The sequence below is a fragment of the Pezoporus flaviventris genome, unplaced genomic scaffold (assembly GCF_033815535.1).
Source record: "Pezoporus flaviventris isolate CSIRO_AGI_PZ_B2104156 unplaced genomic scaffold, CSIRO_AGI_Pfla_v1 ptg000863l, whole genome shotgun sequence".
Taxonomy (NCBI): Eukaryota; Metazoa; Chordata; class Aves; order Psittaciformes; family Psittacidae; genus Pezoporus; species Pezoporus flaviventris.
The window spans coordinates 13,952-37,181 of record NW_026893408.1 but is presented as its reverse complement, the minus strand read 5'-3'; the positions used below and the strand labels follow the sequence as shown (position 1 = coordinate 37,181).

The window sequence follows — 23,230 nt, the reverse complement described above, 5'->3', positions numbered from 1 at the left end:
GGGAAAGGGGTGGGAATGGGATGGGAATGGGTGGGGAATGACGGGAATGGGCCGGGAATGGGTCGGGAATGGGTTGGGAATGGGAAGGGAATGGGTTGGGAATGATGGGAATGGGATGGGAATGGGTTGGGAATGATGGGAATGGGTTGGGAATGGGTCAGGAATGGGATGGGAATGGGTTGGGAATGGGTCAGGAATGGGATGGGAATGGGTTGGGAATGATGGGAATGGGTCGGGAATGGGTGGGGAATGATGGGAATGGGTCGGGAATGGGTGGGGAATGATGGGAATGGGTCGGGGATGACGGGAATGGGTTGGGAATGAGTCAGGAATGGGTTGGGAATGGGTCGGGAATGACGGCAATGGGATGGGAATGAGTTGGGAGTGCTGGGAATGGGTTGGGAACGTATTGGGGATCGTCGTCTCCGGGCTCGCCGCCTGAAGCGCGTTCCCGTTGTCGCCATTGGAGGCGCCGGCGCCGTCCCCGTTGCCTTCACCTGCATCGACTGCGGGCGCCCGTTCCGGCCCCGCGGGGAGCGCGCGGCGCCTTCGGCGTCCATGCGGAAGCACCGGGATCCGGGCGGCATCGTCAAGAAGATGAAGACAACGATGGGGAACGTCGAAGAGGATCCAGTTGGCATCGTCAAGAAGATGAAGACGATGGGGAGCGTCGAAGAGGATCCAGTTGGCATCGTTAAGAAGAGGAAGACAACGATGGGGAACGTTGAAGAGGGTCCAGTTGGCATTGTCAAGAAGAGGAAGATGATGGGGAACGTCGAAGAGGATCCAGTTGGCATCGTCAAGAATAGGAAGACGATGGGGAGCGTCGAAGGGGATCCAGTTGGCATCGTCAAGAAGAGGAAGACGATGGGGAGCGTCGAAGAGGCTCCAGTTGGCATCGTCAAGAAGAGGAAGACGATGGGGTGCGTCGAAGAGGCTCCAGTTGGCATCGTCAAGAAGAGGAAGACGAAGCCAATGATGGGGAGCGCCGAAGGCCTCGCCAACACGTGCGTGGAGTGCTGGCAGAGCTTCAGCCAGAGCTCGGACCTGGCCAAGCACGTGCGCATCCACACGGGCGAGCGGCCGTACGGCTGCGCGCAGTGCGGCAAGCGCTTCAACGTGAGCTCCAACCTCCTGCGGCACCAGCGCATCCACACGGGCGAGCGGCCCTACGGCTGCGGCGACTGCGGCAAGCGCTTCACCGACAAGTCCACGCTCACCCAGCACCGGCGCATCCACACGGGCGAGCGGCCCTACGGCTGCGGCGAGTGCGGCAAACGCTTCAGCCGCAGCTCCCATCACAAGAGGCACCAGCGGACGCACGGGGATGGGAAGAGGGGGGGAACGGGGGGGGGTGGGGGGTGGGGGTATCCGGGGAATTCTTGAGGATGGGGGAATGGGATGGGGGGGGGGGGGGGGGAGATGGTTCGGAAGGGATTTGAAGGGATTTGATGGTTCGGAAGAGATTTGATGGTTCTGAAGGGATTCCAGTCATTCCTAAGGGATCTCAATGGTTCTGAAGGGATTCCAGTCATTCCTAAGGGATCTCAATGGTTCTGAAGGGATCCGATGGTTCTGAAGGGATTCCAGTCATTCCTAAGGGATCTCAATGGTTCTGAAGAGATTCGATGGTTCTGAAGGGATTCCAGTCATTCCTAAGGGATCTCAATGGTTCTGAAGGGATCCCATGGTTCTGAAGGGATTCCAGTCATTCCTAAGGGATCTCGATGGTTCTGAAGGGATTCCAGTCATTCCTAAGGGATCCAATGGTTCTGAAGGGATCTAATGGTTCTGAAGGGATTCCAGTCATTCCTAAGGGATCTCAATGGTTCTGAAGAGATTCGATGGTTCTGAAGGGATTCCAGTCATTCCTAAGGGATCTCGATGGTTCTGAAGGGATCCGATGGTTCTGAAGGGATTCCAGTCATTCCTAAGGGATCTCGATGGTTCTGAAGGGATTCCAGTCATTCCTAAGGGATCTCAATGGTTCTGAAGGGATCTGATGGTTCCAAAGGGATCCAATGGTTCTGAAGGGATCTGATGGTTCTGAAGGGATCCAATGGTTCTGAAGGGATCCAATGGTTCTGAAGAGATTCGATGGTTCTGAAGGGATTCCAGTCATTCCTAAGGGATCCAATGGTTCTGAAGGGATCTAATGGTTCTGAAGAGATTCGATGGTTCTGAAGGGATTCCAGTCATTCCTAAGGGATCCAATGTTTCTGAAGGGATCCAATGGTTCTGAGGGGATTCAATGGTTCTGAAGAAATTCCAGTCATTCCTAAGGGATTCGATGGTTCTGAAGGGATCTGATGGTTCTGAAGGGATCCTGATGGTTCTGAAGAGATCCGATGGTTCTGAAGGGATTTCAGTCATTCCTAAGGGATCACAGTAGTTCCAAAGGGATTCCAGTCATTCGAAAGGGATCTCGATGGTTCCGAAGGGATCCAATGGTTCTGAAGGGATCTCAATGGTTCTGAAGCGATCCAGTGGTTCTGAAGGGATCCCGATGGTTCCAAAGGGATTCAGTGGTTCCGAAGGGATCCAATCGTTCCTAAGGGATCCCAGTTGTTTCTATTAAGGAATGGGAATCGCAACCATTGCCATTAAGGGATGGGGATGCCAATCGTTCCGAAGGGATCCAATGGTTCCGAAGGGATCCCAATGGTTCCGAAGGGATCCCGATGGTTCTGAAGGGATTCAATGGTTCTGAAGGGATCCCAATGGTTCCGAAGGGATCCCAATGGTTCCGAAGGGATCCAATCGTTCCGAAGGGATCCAATCGTTCCGAAGGGATTCAATGGTTCTGAAGGGATCCAATCGTTCTGAAGGGATCCAATCGTTCTGAAGGGATCCCAATGGTTCCGAAGGGATCCCGATGGTTCCAAACGGATCCCGATGGTTCCGAAGAGATCCAATGGTTCTAAAGAGATCTCAATGGTTCCAAACAGATCCAATCATTCCAAAGGGATCCTGATGGTTCCGAAGGGATCCCGGTGGTTCCAAAGGGATCCAGTGGTTCTGAAGGGATCCAGTGGTTCCGAAGGGATCCAATCGTTCCTAAGGGATCCCAGTCGTTTCTATTAAAGAATGGGAATCGCAACCGTTGCCATTAAGGGATGGGGATGCCAATCGTTCCGAAGGGATCCAGTGGTTCCAAAGGGATCCCAATGGTTCTGAAGGGATCCCAATTGTTCCTAAAAGATCCCAGTCATTCCTAAGAGATCCCAGTCCTTCCTGTTAAGCAGTGGGAATCCCAACCATTCCCATTAAGGGATGAGGATCCCAATCGTTCCAAAGGGATCCCAATCGTTCCTAAGGCATCCCAATCGTTCCGAAGGGATCCCCATTGTTCCTAAGGGATTCCAATCGTTCCAAAGGGATCCCCATTGTTCCAACAGGATCCCAGTCATTCCAAGGGGATACCAATTGTTCCAAAAGGATCCCAATCGTTCCAAAGGGATCCCAGTCATTCCAAAGGGATCCCAATCATTCCTAAGGGATCCCAGTCATTCCAAAGGGATCCCAATCATTCCTAAGGGATCCCAGTCCTTCCTGTTAAGCAGTGGGAATCCCAACCATTAGGGATTGGGGATCCCAACCATTCCCATTAAGGAATGGGGATCCCAACCATTCCCCTTAGGGATTGGGTGTTCCAACCCTTCCTGCCTCAAAGGCATTGGCCATTCCAGCTATCCCCCGTTAAGGAATGGGAATGACGGGGTCGGATCCATGGGGAGGGCTGTGCTGGGCTTGGGATTGGCTCCATTGGGATGGGTCCATTGGGATAGGGTCCATTGGGATGGATCCATTGGGATTGGGTCCATTGGGATTGGGGCCATTGGGATTGGGTCCATTGGGATTGGGTCCATTGGGATGGATCCATTGGGATTGGGTCCATTGGGATGGCTCCATTGGGATGGCTCCATTGGGATTGGGTCCATTGGGATTGGGTCCATTGGGATGGATCAATTGGGATGGGTCAATTGGGATTGGCTCCATTGGGATGGTTCCATTGGGATGGCTCCATTGGGATGGAACCATTGGGATTGGGACCATTGAGATGGGTCAATTGGGATTGGGTCCAATGGGATTGGGTCCATTGGGATTGGGACCATTGGGATTGGCTCCATTGGGATTGGGACCATTGGGATTGGCTCCATTGGGATTGGGTCCATTGGGATGGGAACCATTGGGATTGGGACCATTGGAATGGCTCCATTGGGATGGCTCCATTGGGATTGGCTCCATTGGGATGGATCCATTGGGATTGGGACCATTGGGATTGGGACCATTGGGATGGCTCCATTGGGATTGGGACCATTGGGATTGGGACCATTGGGATGGCTCCATTGGGATGGGTCAATTGGGATTGGGACCATTGGGATTGGGACCATTGGGATGGCTCCATTGGGATGGGTCAATTGGGATTGGCTCCAATGGGATTGGGTCCATTGGGATTGGCTCCATTGGGATTGGCTCCATTGGGATGGATCCATTGGGATTGGAACCATTGGGATTGGCTCCATTGGGATGGCTCCATTGGGATTGGCTCCATTGGGATGGTTCTATTGGGATTGGCTCCATTGGGATTGGGTCCATTGGGATTGGAACCATTGGGATTGGGACCATTGAGATGGGTCCATTGGGATGGGTCCATTGGGATGGCTCCATTGGGATTGGGTCCATTGGGATGGGTCCATTGGGATGGGTCCATTGAGATTGGCTCCATTGGGATTGGCTCCATTGGGATGGGTCCATTGGGATGGATCCATTGGGATTGGCTCCATTGGGATTGGCTCCATTGGGATTGGGTCCATTGGGATTGGGTCCATTGGGATGGGAACCATTGGGATTGGGACCATTGGAATGGCTCCATTGGGATGGCTCCATTGGGATGGCTCCATTGGGATCGCTCCACTGGGATTGGAACCATTGGGACTGGGACCATTGGGATGGCTCCATTGGGATTGGGACCATTGGGATTGGGACCATTGGGATTGGGACCATTGGGACTGGGACCATTGGGATGGCTCCATTGGGATTGGGACCATTGGGATTGGGACCATTGGGATGGCTCCATTGGGATTGGCTCCATTGGGATGGATCCATTGGGATTGGGTCCATTGGGATGGCTCCATTGGGATTGGCTCCATTGGGATGCCTCCATTGGGAATGCTGTGGGGCAGGAGGGGTGATCCCGCTTCCCAGTGGGAATGGGGAGGCTCGGCCGAAGGCTGTCATTGGATCCAGGAACAGTGTGGGAATAACAAAGGTGCTTCCTGTGGTTCCTGCAATGGGAATGGGGGGGATTTGGGTGGGAATTGGAGGAATTTGGTGGGATGAATGTAGGAATTCGAGAATTTGGGTGGGAATTGGAAAATTTGGTGGGATTTGGGTAGAAATTGGAGAATTTGGGTGGGAATTGGGGGAATTCGGTGGGAATTGGGTAGGAATTGGAGAATTTCGGTGGGAATTTGGTGGGATTTAGGTAGGAATTTGAGAATTTGGGTGGGAATTAGAGGAATTTAGGAAGGAATTGGAGAATTTGGGTGGGAATTGGAGGAATTTGGTGGGATTTAGGTAGGAATTGAGAATTTGGGTGGGAAGCGGGGGAATTTGGTAGGATTTGAGAAGGAATTGGAGAATTTGGGTGGGAATTGAAGGAATTTTGTAGCATTTAGGTGGGAATTCAAGAATTTGGGTGGGAATTTGGGGGGATTTAGTAATTAGAGAATTTGGATGGGATTTGGGTAGGAATTGGAGAATTTGGGTGGGAATTAAGGGAATTTGGTGGGATTTGGTTGGGAATTGGGGGAATTTGGGTAGGAATTAGAGAATTTGGGTGGGAATTGGAAAATTTGGTGTTATTCAAGTGGGAATTGGAGAATTTACGTGGGAATTATGTAGGGATTCGAGAATTTGGGTGGGAAGTGGAGGAATTTGGTGGGATTTGAGTTGGAATTGGAGAATTTGGGTGGAATTTAGGTAGGAATTGGAGAATTTGGGGGGGAATTGGTGGGATTTGGTGGGAATTAGAGGATCTGGGTGGGAATTGGAGGAATTTGTTGGTATTTATGTAGGATTTGGAGAATTTGGGTGGGAATTGGGGGAATTTGGTGGGATTTGGGTAGGAATTAGAGAATTCGTGTAGGAATTGGAGAATTTGGTGGCATTTGGGATGGGATTGGAAAATTTGGGTGGGAATTTGGTGGGAATTGGGGAATTTGGGTAGGAACTGGGGAATTTGGGTAGGAATTGGAGGAATTTGGTGGGATTTTTATAGGAATTGGAGAATTTGGGTGGGAATTGGGGGAATTTGGTGGGATTTGCATAGGAATTAGAGAATTTGGATGGGATTTGGGTAGGAATTGGAGAATTTGGGTTGGAATTGGGGAAAATGTGTGGGATTTGGATGGGAATTTGAGGAATTCGGGTAGGAATTACAGAATTTGGGTGGGATTTGGGATGGGATTAGAGAATTTGGGTGGGAATTGGGGGAATTTGGTGGGAATTGGAAAATCTGGTGGGAATTTGGGTAGGAATTGGAGAATTTGGGTGGTAACTGGAGAAATGTAGTGGGATTTGAGAAGGAATTGGAGAATTTGGGTGGGAATTGGGGTAATTTGGTGGGATTTGGGTAGGAATTGGTGAATTTGGGTGGGAATTGGAAAATTTGGTGGGAATTAGGGAATTTGGGAGGGAATTGGAGAATTTGGGGGGAATTGTGTGGGATTTGAGTTGGATTTGGACAATTTGGGTGGGAATTGGGCAGGAATTGGAGAATTTCGTGGGATTTGGGTAGGGAATGGAGAATTTGGGTGGGAATTGGAAAATTTGGTGGGATTTGGGTAGGAATTAGAGGAGGTAATTTGGGGGGATTTAGGAATTAGAGAATTTGGGTGGGAATTGGGGGAATTTGGATGGGATTTGGGTAGGAATTGGGGGAATTTGGGTAGGAATTGGAGAATTTGGGTGGGAATTGGAAAATTTGGTGGGATTTGGGTGGGAATTGCCGGAATTTGTTGGGATTTGCATAGGAATTGGAGAATTCAGGTAGGAATTATGTAGGAATTAGAGAATTTGGGTGGGAAGTGGGGGAATTTGGTGGGATTTGAGATGGAATTGGAGAATTTGAGGGGGAATTGGGTAGGAATTAGAGAATTCAGACAGGAATTGGAGAATTTGGTGGGAATTGGGGAATTTTGATGGGATGTGGGTAGGAATTGGAGAATTTGGGTGGGAATTGGAAAATTTGGTGGGAATTGGGGAATTTGGGAAGGAATTGGAGGAATTTGGTGGGATTCATATAGGAATTGGAGAATTTGGGTGGGAACTGGAAAATTTGGTGGGAATTGGGGAATTTGGGTGGGAATTGGAGAAATTTGGGTGGGAATTGGACAAATTTTGTGGGATTTATATAGAAACTGGAGAATTTGGTTGGGAACTGGAAAATTTGGTGGGAATTGGGGAATTTGGGTGGGAATTGGAGGAATTTGAGAAGGAATTGTAGGATTTGGGTGGGAATCCTAGGAATTTTGTGGCATTTAGGTAGGTATTCAAGAATTTGGGTGGGAACTGGGGAATTTGGGTGGGATGTGGGGGAATTAGGTAGGATTTGGGTAGGAATTGGAGAATTTGGGTGGGAATTGGAGAATGTGGGTGGGAATTGGGGAATTTGGTGGGATGTGGGTGGGAATTAGAGAATTTAGGTGGGAATTATGTAGGAATTCGAGAATTTGGGGGGATTTGTATAGGAATTGGAGAATTTGGGGGAATTTTGGTGGGATTTAGGTAGGAATTGGAGAATTTGGGTGGGAATTGTAAAATTTGGTGGGAATTGGGGAATTTGGAAGGAAATTGGAGGAATTTGGGTAGGAATTGGAGAATTCGTGTGAGAATTGGGGGAATTTGGTGGGATTTGGGTAGGAATTCAAGAATTTGGGTGGGAACTGGGGAATTTGGGTGAGATGTGTGGGAATTGGGTAGGATTTGGATAGGAATTGGGGGAATTTGGGTAGGAATTAGAGAATTAGGGTGGGAATTGGAAAATTTGGTGGGATTCGGGTGGGAATTAGAGAATTTGGGTGGGAATTGGAGGAATTTTGTGGGATTTATATAGAAACTGGAGAATTTGGTTGGGAATTGGAAAATCTGGTGGGAATTGGGGAATTTGGGTGGGAATTGGATGAATTTGGGAAGGAATTGGAGGAATTTGCGTGGGAATTGGGGAATTTGGTGGGATTTAGGTAGAAATTCAAGAATTTGGGTGGGAATTGGGGGAATTTGGGAAGGAATTGGAGAATTTGTGTGGGAATTGGGTAGGAATTAGAGAATTTGGTGGGATTTGGGATGGGATTGGAGAATTTGGGTGAGAATTGGGGGAATTTGGTGGGATTTAGGTAGAAAGTCAATAATTTGAGTTGGAATTGGAGGAATTTGGGTGGGAATTGGAAAATTTGGTGGGAATTGGGGAATTTGGGTGGGAATTGGAGGAATTTGGTGGGATTTATATAGAAACTGGAGAATTTGGTTGGGAATTGGAAAATTTGGTGGGAATTGGGGAATTTTGGAGGGAATTGGAGGAATTTGGGTGGGAATTGGGGAATTTGGTGGGATTTAGGTAGAAATTCAAGAATTTGGGTGGGAATTGGAAATTTGGGTGGGAATTGGGGGAATTTGGGAAGGAATTGGAGAATTTGGGTAGGAATTAGAGAATTTGGTGGGATTTGGGATGGGATTGGGGAATTTGGGTGGGAATTGGAGGAATTTGGTGGGATTTGGGTGGGAATTCCAGAATTCGGGTTGGAATTTGGGGAATTTGGGTGGAATTGGGGCTATTTTGGGGCTATTTCAATGCCTTTTGGTGCTTCCCCCCCCCCCCCCCCCCGCGTCGGCCCCGCCCCCTTGGTGACGTCACCACGCCCCGCGCCCCTGGGGGTGGGAAGGTTCATTTATTCAATGGGGGCGGGGCTTGAGGCATCAGCAGCCAATCAGAACCCGCCTCCCCCCCCCCCCCCCCGCCCCTTTCCTCCTCCCATAGACCCACACTTGGGGGTTGCGCTGTGGGGCACGGAAAAGGGGGGGGGGGGGGGTGGTAAACGCTATGGGGCAGCCAAGGCTGTGGGGCAGAGCTGCTGCTCCTATGGGGCTGGGCCCCACGCGTTGTACTTGGGGGGCAGGCCCAGGCCCCTTCCTATGGGTCCAAGCACTCCGTGGGTTACTTATGGGGCTCGCCAAGGCCCTCTATGGGTCCGCATGCCACTTATGGGGCACTCCACGTTGGACGTGTGGGTCCGAGTCCTACTTATGGGCCGCTCCATGCCCCGCTATGGGTCCACGTGTTACTTGTGGGTCGCTCCGTGGGTCCATGTGTTACCTATGGGTTGCTCCACGCCTCGCTATGGGTCCATGTGTTACTTATGGGTCGCTCCATATCTTACTTATGGGTCGCTCCAGGCCCTGCTATTGGTCCACATCTCACTTATGGGTCGCTCCGTGGGTCCGTGTGTTACTTATGGGTCGCTCCATGCCCTGCTATTGGTCCATATCTTACTTATGGGTCACTCCATATCTTACTTATGGGTCCCTCCTTGGGTCCATGTGTTACTTATGGGTTGCTCCATGCCCCGCTATGGGTCCATGTGTTACTTATGGGTCGCTCCACGCCCCGCTATGGGTCCATGTGTGACTTAAGGGTCACTCCACACCTTACTTATGGGTCGCTCCATGCCCCACTATGGGTCCATGCGTTACTTATGGGTCGCTCCATGCCCCGCCATGGGTCCATGTGTGACTTATGGGTCACTCCACATCTTACTTATGGGTCGCTCCACGCCCCGCTATGGGTCCATGCGTTACTTATGGGTCACTCCATGCCCCACTATGGGTCCATGTGTTACTTATGGGTCGCTCCAGGCCCTGCTATGGGTCCATGTGTGACTTATGGGTCACTCCACATCTCACTTATGGGTTGCTCCATGCCCCGCCATGGGTCCATGCGTTACTTATGGGTTGCTCCACGTTACTTATGGGTCACTCCATGCCCCGCCATGGGTCCATGTGTTACTTATGGGTCGCTCCACGCCCCACTATGGGTCCATGTGTTACTTATGGGTCACTCCACATCTTACTTATGGGTTGCTCCACACCCCAATATGGGTCCATGCGTTACTTATGGGTCGCTCCATGCCCCGCTATGGGTCCATGTGTGACTTATGGGTCGCTCCATGTTACTTATGGGTCACTCCACGCCCCGCTATGGGTCCATGTGTGACTTATGGGTCGCTCCACGTTACTTATGGGTCACTCCACACCCCACTATGGGTCCACGCGTTACTTATGGGTTGCTCCATGTTACTTATGGGTCGCTCCACATTACTTATGGGTCGCTCCACGTTACTTATGGGTCGCTCCACGCCCCACCATGGGTCCACGCGTTACTTATGGGTCGCTCCACGTTACTTATGGGTCGCTCCACGCCCCACCATGGGTCCATGTGTTACTTATGGGCCGCTCCACGTTACTTATGGGTCGCTCCATGCCCCACCATGGGTCCACGCATTACTTATGGGTCGCTCCACGTTACTTATGGGTCGCTCCACATCTCACTTATGGGTTGCTCCACGCCCCACTATGGGTCCATGCGTTACTTATGGGTCGCTCCACGTTACTTATGGGTCGCTCCACGCCCCACCATGGGTCCACGCGTTACTTATGGGTCGCTCCACGTTACTTATGGGTCGCTCCACGTTACTTATGGGTCGCTCCACGTGACTTATGGGTCGCTCCACGCCCCACCATGGGTCCACACGTTACTTATGGGTCGCTCCACGTTACTTATGGGTCGCTCCACGTGACTTATGGGTCGCTCCACGCCCCACCATGGGTCCACGCGTTACTTATGGGTCGCTCCACGTTACTTATGGGTCGCTCCACACCCGCTATGGGTCCCCCTCTTCCAACCGCCCCACTCCACATCTCACTTATGGGTCCCACCACACCCCCCCCCCCACCCCCACCCCCCCCCATCGCCTCCACCTCCTCTCCGTGCCCCACACACGGCTCAGTCCTCGCCCCACGGGGCGGGGGTGGGGGGGGTGGGGGGAGGGGAGTCACTGGGGCGCTGTGGGGCAGAGCTCGGCCTCCAGGGCCTCGAAGGCCTCGAGCATCGCGGCGCGGACGCGCTCGGTGAGGGCGGGGACGTCGTCGGGCCCCAAACCCGCGGTGGGGAGAGGGGGCAGCACCTGGATCACACAGCGGCCTGGGGCAGAGAGACGGGACCCACGGACACCATGGGGACACCATAGAGACCCATAGAGACCATAGAGACACATAGAGACACATAGAGACACATAGAGACACATAGAGACCATAGAGACACATAGGGACACATAGGGACACATAGGGACACATAGAGACCCATAGAGACACATAGGGACACATAGGGACACATAGAGACACATAGGGACACATAGAGACACATAGAGACACATAGAGACACATAGGGACACATAGAGACACATAGAGACACATAGGGACACATAGAGACACATAGAGACACATAGGGACACATAGAGACCATAGAGACACATAGAGACACATAGGGACACATAGGGACACATAGAGACACATAGAGACACATAGAGACCATAGAGACACGTAGGGACACATAGGGACACATAGGGACACATAGGGACACATAGAGACACATAGAGACACATAGAGACCATAGGGACACATAGGGACACATAGAGACACATAGAGACACATAGAGACCATAGGGACACATAGAGACACATAGGGACACATAGGGACACATAGAGACACATAGAGACACATAGAGACCATAGAGACCCCATAGAGCCCCATAGAGACCCATAGAGCCCCATAGAGCCCCACAGACCAATAGAGCCCCATAGACCCCATAGAGCCCCACAGAGTCCCATAGAGCCCCATAGACACCATAGAGCCCCCACAGACCCCATAGAACCCCATAGACCCCCATAGAGCCCCATAGAGCCCCATAGAACCCCATAGAGCCCATAGAGCCCCACAGACCCCATAGAGCCCCATAGAGCCCCATAGAACCCCATAGAACCCCATAGAGCCCCATAGAACCCCATAGAGCCCCATAGAGCCCCACAGACCCCATAGAGCCCCATAGAGCCCCACAGACCCCATAGAGCCCCATAGAGCCCCATAGAACCCCATAGAGCCCCATAGAGCCCCATAGAGCCCCATAGAGCCCCATAGAGCCCCATAGAGCCCCATAGAACCCCATAGAGCCCCACAGAGCCCCATAGAGCCCCATAGAGCCCCATAGAGCCCCATAGAGCGCCCTGCCCCACAGCTCCTCACCGGGGGTGAATCTCCGCTCCCGTTTGCTATAGAAGTGCTGGTAGGAGGAGATGACAATGGGGACAACGGGGACCTGTGGGGCAGGAGGGCTCAGTGGGGCTGCCCCATAGAGCCCCATGGCTGCCCCATAGAGCCCCACACCTGCCCCATAGAGCCCCACGCCTGCCCCATAGAGCTCCATGGCTGCCCCATAGAGCCCCACGCCTGCCCCACAGGGACCCCCTAGAGGCCCATAGAGGCCCACAGCTGCCCCATAGGGACCCCTTAGAGGCCCATAGAGCCCCATGGCCACCCCATAGAGCCCCATGGCTGCCCCATAGAGACCCCCTAGAGGCCCACAGAGCCCCATGGCCACCCCATAGAGCCCCACGGCTGCCCCATAGAGCCTCACAGCTGCTCCAGAGGCCCCATAGAGAACCCACAGAAACCCATAGAGCCCCATACCCACCCCATAGCTGCCCCATAGAGACCCAGAGACCCCCACCCCTGCCCCACAGAGACCCATAGCTGCCCCATAGAGCCCCAACCCTGCCCCATAGAGACCCATAGAGCCCCACCCATGCCCCATAGAGACCCCATAGAACCCCAGAGACCCATAGAACCCCACCCCTGCCCCAGAGACCCCACAGAACCCCAACCCTGCCCCATAGAACCCCCACCCTGCCCCATAGAGACCCCATAGAACCCCACCCATGCCCCATAGAGACCCATAGAACCCCACCCCTGCCCTATAGAGACCCCATAGAACCCCACCCCTGCCCCATAGAACCCCAACCCTGCCCCATAGAGCCCCACAGAGACCCCACAGAACCCCACCACTGCCCCATAGAGCACCACCCCTGCCCCATAGACCCACAGAACCCCACCCCTGCCCCACAGAGACCCACCCCTGCCCCATAGAACCCGACCCCTGCCCCACAGAGACCCATAGAACCCCAAACCTGCCCCATAGAGCCCCACAGAGACCCCACAGAACCCCATCACTGCCCCATAGACCCACAGAATCCCACCCCTGCCCCATAGAATCCCAACTCTGCCCCACAGAGACCCATGGAACCCCACCCCTGCCCCACATTACCCCACCCCTGCCCCATAGAGCCCCACAGAGACCCCCCCCCGCCCCATAGGACCCCACCCCTGCCCCATAGAGACCCCCCCCGCCCCATAGAACCCCTGCCCCATAGACCCACAGAACCCCACCCCTGCCCCATAGAACCCCACCCCTGCCCCATAGAGACCCCACCCCTGCCCCATAGAACCCCTGCCCCATAGACCCACAGACCCCCCCCCCGCCCCATAGAACCCCTGCCCCATAGACCCACAGAACCCCAACCCTGCCCCATAGAACCCCCCCCCTGCCCCATAGAGCCCCACAGAACCCCACCCCTGCCCCATAGAGACCCCCCCCCCGCCCCATAGAACCCCTGCCCCACAGCTGCCCCCTAGCGCCCCACCTGCGCCTGCACGGCCAAGTGGAAGGCCCCGCGCTTGAAGGGCAGCATCGAGCCGCTGTGGTTGCGCGTCCCCTCCGGGAAGACCCAGACCCGCACCTGGGGGGCAGAGACGTGTGGGGCTGCCCCATAGCGATGCATGGGGGGGGCCCCATAGAGACACGGGGGGGGGGGGGGGGGGGGTAACACAGAGCCCTCATGGCCTGGCTGAGCATGGTGCGTGCGGCCTGGGCCATGGTGCTGCCCCATAGAATCCCCTCTGCCCCACAGATCCCCACTGATCCCCATAGAAGCTATGGGGCAGCCCCATAGTGGCCTCATGGAGCGGCTGAGCATGGTGTGCGCGGCCTGGGCCATGGCGCTGCCCCATAGATCCCCATAGATCCCAGCCCCATAGAAGCCCCCCAGCCCCATAGCATCCATGGGGCAGCCCCACAGTGCGCTCACGTCCTGGCTCAGCATGGTGTGCGCGGCCTGGGCCATGGTGCTGCCCCATAGAACCCCCTCTGCCCCATAGATCCCTATAGATCCCAGCCCCATAGACCCCCCCCAAGCCCCACAGCGTCCATGGGGCAGCCCCAGAGCGCGCTCACGTCCTGGCTCAGCATGGTGTGCGCGGCCTGGGCCATGGCACTGCTCCATAGAACCCCCTCTGCCCCATAGATCCCTATAGATCCCAGCCCCATAGACCCCCCCCAGCCCCATAGCATCCATGGGGCAGCCCCACAGCGCGCTCACGTCCTGGCTCAGCATGGTGTGTGCGGCCTGGGCCATGGCACTGCCCCATAGAACCCTTCTGCTCCACAGAACCCCCTCTGCCCCATAGATCCCCATAGATCCCAGCCCCATAGAACCCCCCCAGCCCCATAGCGTCCATGGGGCAGCCCCAGAGCGCGCTCACGTCCTGGCTGAGCATGGTGTGCGCGGCCTGGGCCATGGTGCTGCCCCATAGAACCCCATAGATCCCAGCCCCATAGAACCCCCCTAGCCCCATAGCATCCATGGGGCAGCCCCAGAGCGCGCTCACGTCCTGGCTCAGCATGGTGTGCGCGGCCTGGGCCATGGTGCTGCCCCATAGAACCCCATAGATCCCAGCCCCATAGAACCCCCCCAGCCCCATAGCATCCATGGGGCAGCCCCAGAGCGCGCTCACGTCCTGGCTCAGCATGGTGTGCGCGGCCTGGGCCATGACACTGCCCCATAGAATCCCCTCTGCCCCATAGATCCCCACAGACCCCCAGCCCCATAGACCCCCCCCAGCCCCATAGCATCCATGGGGCAGCCCCACAGCGCGCTCACGTCCTGGCTCAGCATGGTGTGCGCGGCCTGGGCCATGGTGCTGCCCCATAGAACCCCCTCTGCCCCATAGATCCCTATAGATCCCAGCCCCATAGACCCCCCCCAGCCCCATAGCATCCATGGGGCAGCCCCACAGCGCGCTCACGTCCTGGCTCAGCATGGTGTGCGCGGCCTGGGCCATGGTGCTGATGGCGTCGCGGGGCCGGCGCCGGTCGATGAAGATGATGCCCCCCAACCAGGACACGAGCCCCACGGCGCCCATGAAGAGCAGCTCCCGCTTGGCGATGGGCACGCAGCGGTCGGGCAGCACCTCCATCATCCCTGTGGGGTGGGTATGGGGTGGCTGTGGGGTGGGTGTGGGGTGGGTATGGGGTGGTTATGGGGTGGTTATGGGGTGGCTGTGGGGTGGTTGTGGGGTGGTTGTGGGGCAGGATGTGGGGTGGGTATGGGGTGGCTGTGGGGTGGTTATGGGGTGGCTGTGGGGTGGTTGTGGGGTGGTTGTGGGGCAGGATGTGGGGTGGGTATGGGGTGGCTGTGGGGTGGTTGTGGGGCAGGATGTGGGGTGGGTATGGGGTGGCTGTGGGGTGGTTGTGGGGCAGGATGTGGGGTGGGTATGGGGTGGCTGTGGGGTGGGTGTGGGGCAGGATGTGGGGGGGGTATGGGGTGGCTGTGGGGCAGGCGGTGGGGTGGGTATGGGGTGGGTATGGGGTGGCTGTGGGGTGGTTATGGGGCAGGATGTGGGGTGGCTATGGGGTGGGTATGGGGTGGCTGTGGGGTGGTTATGGGGCAGGATGTGGGGTGGCTGTGGGGTGGGTATGGGGTGGCTGTGGGGTGGTTGTGGGGCAGGCGGTGGGGTGGGTATGGGATGGTTATGGGGTGGTTATGGGGCAGGCTATGGGGTGGTTGTGGGGCAGGATGTGGGGTGGGTATGGGGTGGCTGTGGTGTGGTTATGGGGTGGCTGTGGGGTGGCTGTGGGGTGGGTATGGGGTGGGTATGGGGTGGCTGTGGGGTGGTTATGGGGTGGCTGTGGGGTGGGTATGGGGTGGCTGTGGGGTGGTTGTGGGGTGGGTATGGGGTGGCTGTGGGGTGGCTGTGGGGTGGGTATGGGGTGGCTGTGGGGTGGCTGTGGGGTGGCTATGGGGTGGTTATGGGGTGGCTGTGGGGTGGTTATGGGGCAGGATATGGGGTGGGTATGGGGCAGGCTGTGGGGTGGCTATGGGGTGGTTATGGGGTGGCTATGGGGTGGTTGTGGGGCAGGCGGTGGGGTGGCTATGGGGCTGAGTGTGGGGCTGAGTGTGGGGCGGCTGTGGGGTGGCTGTAGGGCAGGCTATAGGGTGGCTATGGGGTGGCTGTGGAGCTGAGTGTGGGGTGGCTGTGGGGTGGTTATGGGGCTGAGTGTGGGGTGGCTGTGGGGCAGGCTATGGGGTGGCTATGGGGTGGCTATGGGGCAGGCTGTGGGGTGGGCTATGGGGTGGCTATGGGGCAGACTATGGGGCTGAGTGTGGGGTGTCAATGGGGCAGGCTATGGGGCAGTCTATGGGGTGGCTATGGGGCAGGCTATGTGGCAGCTATGGGGCTGAGTGTGGGGTGGCTATGGGGTGGCTGTGGGGTAGAGTGTGGGGTGTTTGTGAGGCAGGCTATGGGGTGTCAATGGGCAGGCTATGGGCCAGCTATGGGGCAGAGTGTGGGGTGTCTGTGGGGCAAGCTATGGGGTAGCCTATGGGGCACACTGTGGGGTGTCTGTGGGGCAGGCTATAGGGCAGGTGTGGGGCAGGCTATAGGATGGCTACGTGGCAGGGTGTGGGGCAGGGCGTGAGGTGTCAATGGGGCAAGCGATGGGACAGGTGTGGGGCAGGATGTGGAGCATTGTGTGAAGCGTCTATGGGGCAGGCTATGGGGCAGCGTGTGGGGTGTCTATGGGGCAGGCTATGGGGTGCCTCTGTGGCAGGCTATGGGGCAGCGTGTGGGGCAGGCTGGGGGGTGTCTATGGGGCAGATGCGGGGCAGGGTCTGAGGTTTCTATGGGGCAGGTGTGGGGCAGGCTATAGGATGGCTATGGGGCAGGGAGTGGGACAGGGTGTGAGGTGCCCATGGGGTGGCTATAGGACAGGCTATGGGGCAGGGTGTGGGGCAGGCTATAGAGCAGCTATGGGGCAGGGTGAGGGGTGTCTGTGGGGCAGGCTGGGGGGTGACTATGGGGCAGATGTGGGGCAGACTATAGAATGGCTATGGGGCAGGGAGTGGGACAGGGTGTGATGTGTCTATGGGGCGCCTATAGGGTGGCTATGGAGCAGCCTATGGGGCAGGGTGTGAGGTGGCTATGGGGTGCCTATAGGGCGGCTATGGGGCAGCCTATGGGGCAGATGTGGGGCAGGCTATAGAATGGCTATGGGGCAGGGAGTGGGACAGGGTGTGACGTGTCTATGGGGCGCCTATAGGGTAGCTATAGGGCAGCCTATGGGGCAGGGTGTGAGGTGGCTATGGGGCACCTATAGGGTGGCTATGGGGTGGCTACGGGGTATCTATGGGGTGTCTATGGGGTGTCTATGGGGTGTCTATGGGGCGGCTATGGGGTGGCTATGGGGCGGCTATGGGGCGGCTATGGGGTGTCCATGGGGTGTCCATGGGGTGTCTATGGGGTGTCCATGGGGTGTCTATGGGGTGTCTATGGGGCGGCTATGGGGTGTCCATGGGGTGTCCATGGGGTGTCTATGGGGTGTCCATGGGGTGTCTATGGGATGTCTATGGGGTATCTATGGGGTGTCCATGGGGTATCTATGGGGTGTCTATGGGGTATCTATGGGGTGTCTATGGGGTGTCTATGGGGTGTCTATGGGGTGTCTATGGGGTGTCCATGGGGTGTCCATGGGGCGGCTATGGGGCGGCTATGGGGTGTCCATGGGGTGTCCATGGGGTATCTATGGGGTGTCTATGGGGTGTCTATGGGGCGGCTATGGGGCGGCTATGGGGTGTCCATGGGGTGTCTATGGGATGTCTATGGGGTATCTATGGGGTGTCCATGGGGTGTCTATGGGGTGTCTATGGGGTGTCCATGGGGTGTCTATGGGGTGTCTATGGGGTGGCTATGGGGTGTCTATGGGGTGTCCATGGGGTGTCCATGGGGTGTCTATGGGGTGTCTATGGGGTGTCTATGGGGTGTCTATGGGGTGTCCATGGGATGTCTATGGGGTGTCTATGGGGTGTCTATGGGGTGTCTATGGGGTGTCCATGGGGCAGCTATGGGGTGTCTATGGGGTGTCTATGGGGTGTCCATGGGGTGTCCATGGGGTGTCCATGGGGTATCTATGGGGTATCTATGGGGTGTCTATGGGGTGTCTATGGGGTGTCTATGGGGCGGCTATGGGGTGGCTATGGGGCGGCTATGGGGTGTCCATGGGGTGTCCATGGGGTGTCTATGGGGTGTCCATGGGGTGTCTATGGGGTGTCTATGGGGCGGCTATGGGGTGTCCATGGGGTGTCCATGGGGTGTCCATGGGGTGTCTATGGGATGTCTATGGGGTATCTATGGGGTGTCCATGGGGTATCTATGGGGTGTCTATGGGGTATCTATGGGGTGTCTATGGGGTGTCTATGGGGTGTCTATGGGGTGTCTATGGGGTGTCCATGGGGTGTCCATGGGGCGGCTATGGGGCGGCTATGGGGTGTCCATGGGGTGTCCATGGGGTATCTATGGGGTGTCTATGGGGTGTCTATGGGGCGGCTATGGGGCGGCTATGGGGTGTCCATGGGGTGTCTATGGGATGTCTATGGGGTATCTATGGGGTGTCCATGGGGTGTCTATGGGGTGTCTATGGGGTGTCTATGGGGTGTCTATGGGGTGTCCATGGGGTGTCTATGGGGTGTCTATGGGGTGTCCATGGGGTGTCTATGGGGTGTCTATGGGGTGTCTATGGGATGTCTATGGGGTGTCCATGGGATGTCTATGGGGTGTCTATGGGGTGGCTATGGGGTGGCTATGGGGTGTCTATGGGGCGGCTATGGGGTGTCCATGGGGTGTCCATGGGGTGTCTATGGGGTGTCTATGGGGTGTCTATGGGGCAGGTGTGGGGCACGCACCCATGAGGTCCAGGGAGCTCTGGTGGTTGCTCACCACCACATAGGGCTGGCGGGGGGGCAGGAGCTGGGCCCCCCTCACGGCCATGCGGATCCCATAGAGGCGCTTGACGTGCTGCAGCAGCGCCCGGATGATCCTGCCCCATAGAGACCCATAGAGACCCCATAGAGACACATAGAGACCCATAGAGACCCATAGAGACCCATAGAGACCCATAGAGACACATAGAGACCCATAGAGACCATAGAGACCCATAGAGACCCATAGAGACACATAGAGACACATAGAGACCCATAGAGACCCCATAGAGACACATAGAGACCCATAGAGACCATAGAGACCCATAGAGACCCATAGAGACCCATAGAGACCCATAGAGACCCATAGAAGCCATAGAGACCCACAGAAACCTATAGAGACCCATAGAGACCCACAGCGACCCATAGAAACCATAGAAACCCATAGAGACCCATAGAGACAGACCCACAGAAACCCCATAGAGAGAGACCCATAGAAACCTATAGAATCATCCCCTCGGACACCTCCGGAGTCCCCCCCACAGACCCCACATAAACCCCCCCATAGAGCCCCATAAATACCCCACAGAGCGCCCCATAGGCTCCCACAGACCCCCATAACCCCCCCATAGAGCCCCATAGACCCCCATAACCCCCCCATAGATCCCCACAGACCCCCTATAACCCCCCATAGAGCCCCATAAGTACCCCACAGAGCGCCCCATAGATCCCCATAGAGCCCCATAACCCCCCCATAAACCCCCCATAACCCCCCCATAGGTACCCCACAGAACCCCCCATAGGCTCCCATAGATCCCTATAGACCCCCATAACCCCCCCATAGATCCCCATAGACCCCCCATAACCCCCCCATAGAGCCCCATAAGTACCCCACAGAGCCCCCCATAGGCTCCCATAGACCCCCATAACCCCCCCATAGAGCCCCTATAACCCCCCATAGACCCTCTATACCCCCCCCATAGAGCCCCATAGATACCCCACAGAGCCCCCATAGGCTCCCACAGAGCCCCATAACCCCCGTATAGAGCCCCATAGATCCCCCCCATAGCCCTGTATAACCCCCCATAGCCCCCCATAGAGCCCCATAACCCCCCCAAAGCCCCCCATAACCCTCCTTAGAGCCCCATAGACCCCCAATAACGCCCCATAACCCCCCCATAGAGCCCCATAGATACCCCACAGACCCCCGTACAGACCCCCATAGCCCCCCCCATAGCCCTGTATAACCCCCCATAGCCCCCCATAACCCCCCATAGAGCTCCATAGAGCCCCATAACCTCCATAGAGTCCCATAGACCCCCCCACAGCCCCCCCATAAAGCCTGAGAAACACCCCATAACCTACCATAGAGCCCCATAGATACCCATAACCCTCCACAGAGCCCCATGGACACCCCATAGCCCCCCATAGACCCCCCCCCATAGAGCCCCATAGACCCCCATAACCCCCCCATGGACCCCCATAGACACCCCATAGACCCCCTAGAGGACCCCATAGCCCCCTCCATAGAGCCGTATAACCCCCTCCTAGAGCCCCATAGACCCCCATAACCCCCCCATGGACACCCCATAGACCCCCATAGGACCCCATAGCCCCCCCATAGAGCCCCATAACCCCCCCTATAGACTCCCATAGACCCCCCATAGCCCCCCCCATAGAGCCCCATAGACCCCCATAACCCCCCCATGGACACCCCATAGACCCCTACAGGACCCCATAGCCCCCCTATAGGGACCCATTGGCCCCCACATAGAGCCCCATAACCCCCCCATAGAGTCCCACAGAGCCCCCATAGAGCCCCATAGACCCCCATAACCCCCCCATAGCCCCCTCCATAGAGCCCCATAGACCCCCATAACCCCCCCCATAGCCCCCTCCATAGAGCCCCATAGACACCCATAACCCCCCCCATAGCCCCCTCCATAGAGCCCCATAGACCCCCATAACCCCCCCCATAGCCCCCTCCATAGAGCCCCATAGACCCCCATAACCCCCCCATAGCCCCCTCCATAGAGCCCCATAGACCCCCATAACCCCCATAACCCCCCCCATAGCCCCCTCCATAGAGCCCCATAGACCCCCATAACCCCCCCATAGCCCCCTCCATAGCCCCCTCCATAGAGCCCCATAGACCCCCATAACCCCCCCCATAGCCCCCTCCATAGAGCCCCATAGACCCCCATAACCCCCCCCATAGCCCCCCATAACTCCCCCCAATAGCGCCCCACGGCGGCCCCATAGCGCCCCACGGCCTCACTTCATGTTCTCGACGTCGCGGCCGCGGGGGGCGCAGAGGGGGATGGCGGCGAGGGCCAGCACCAGGATCCAGCCGTTGTAGAACCCCATCTTGCACCAGAACCGGAACCGGCCCCAGCGCCCGTACAGCAACGGCAGCAGCACCGCGCCCAGCGCCAGCAGCACGCACAGCCACGGAGACATGGCCTGGGGGGGGGGAGAGGGGGCTCGCACCCGGCAACGGGCAGCGACGGAGCTCAAACGGGCGGGGACGCAACAGAAACGGGCGAAAACGGACTCGAAACGGGCGGGGACGCAACAAAAACGGGCGAAAACGGACCCGAAACGGGCGGGGACGCAACAGAAACGGGCGAAAACGGACCCGAAAAGGGCGAGAAAGCAACAGAAACGGGCGAAAACGGACTCGAAACGGGCGGGGACGCAACAGAAACGGGCGAAAACGGAACCGAAACGGGCGAGAAATCAACAGAAACGGGCGGAAACGCACCCGAAACGGGCGGGGACGCAACAGAAATGGGCGAAAACGGACTCGAAACGGGCGGGGACGCAACAGAAACGGGCGAAAACGGACCCGAAACGGGCGGGGACGCAACAGAAACGGGCGAAAACGGACTCGAAACGGGAGGGGACGCAACAGAAACGGGCGAAAACGGACTCGAAACGGGAGGGGACGCAACAGAAATGGGCGAAAACGGACCCGAAAAGGGCGAGAAAGCAACAGAAACGGGCGAAAACGGACTCGAAACGGGCGAGAAAGCAACAGAAACGGGCGAAAACGGACCCGAAACGGGCGAGAAAGCAACAGAAACGGGCGAAAACGGACTCGAAACGGGCGGGGACGCAACAGAAACGGGCGAAAACGGACTCGAAACGGGAGGGGACGCAACAGAAATGGGCGAAAACGGACCCGAAAAGGGCGAGAAAGCAACAGAAACGGGCGAAAACGGACTCGAAACGGGCGAGAAAGCAACAGAAACGGGCGAAAACGGACTCGAAACGGGCGAGAAAGCAACAGAAACGGGCGAGAAAGCAACAGAAACGGGCGAGAAAGCAACAGAAACGAGCGAGGACGCAACAGAAATGGGCGAAAACGGACTCGAAACGGGAGGGGACGCAACAGAAACGGGCGAGAAAGCAAGAGAAACGGGCGAGAAAGCAAGAGAAACGGGCGAGAAAGCAAGAGAAACGGGCGAGAAAGCAACAGAAACGGGCGAGAAAGCAACAGAAACGGGCGAGAAAGCAACAGAAACGGGCGAAAACGGACTCGAAACGGGAGGGGACGCAACAGAAACGGGCGAAAACAGAACCGAAACGGGCGAGAAAGCAACAGAAACGGGCGAGGACGCAACAGAAACGGGCGAAAACGGACCCGAAACGGGCGGGGACGCACCAGAAACGGGCGAAGACGCAACAGAAACGGGCGAGAAAGCAACAGAAACGGGCGAGAAAGCAACAGAAACGGGAGAGGACAGGCCCAAAACGGGCGAGAAGGGGCCAGAACGGGTCCAAAATGGGCGAGAACGGACCCGAAACGGGCGAGAACGCAACAGAAACGGGCGAGAAAGCAACAGAAACGGGCGAGGACGGACCCGAAACGGGCGGGGACGGACCCGAAACGGGCGAGAACGCAACAGAAATGGGCGAAAACGGACCCGAAACGGGAGGGGACGCAACAGAAATGGGCGAAAACGGACCCGAAACGGGAGGGGACGCAACAGAAACGGGCGAGGACGGGCCCAAAACGGGCGAGAACG

General features: G+C 56.7%; 1 protein-coding gene across 1 annotated transcript; it reads right to left on the bottom strand.

The window, feature by feature from the left end:
- Positions 1-11,111: 11,111 nt before the first annotated feature.
- AGPAT1 (1-acylglycerol-3-phosphate O-acyltransferase 1) lies at positions 11,112-21,664 on the bottom strand. The gene is made up of 6 exons (XM_061444410.1): positions 21,478-21,664; positions 19,185-19,318; positions 15,253-15,428; positions 13,812-13,907; positions 12,358-12,430; positions 11,112-11,260 (listed from the first exon to the last, which is right to left on the bottom strand). The coding sequence occupies exons 1-6, from the start codon at positions 21,657-21,659 to the stop codon at positions 11,112-11,114; spliced, it is 810 nt and encodes a 269-aa protein (XP_061300394.1). The 5' UTR covers positions 21,660-21,664.
- Positions 21,665-23,230: the final 1,566 nt, after the last annotated feature.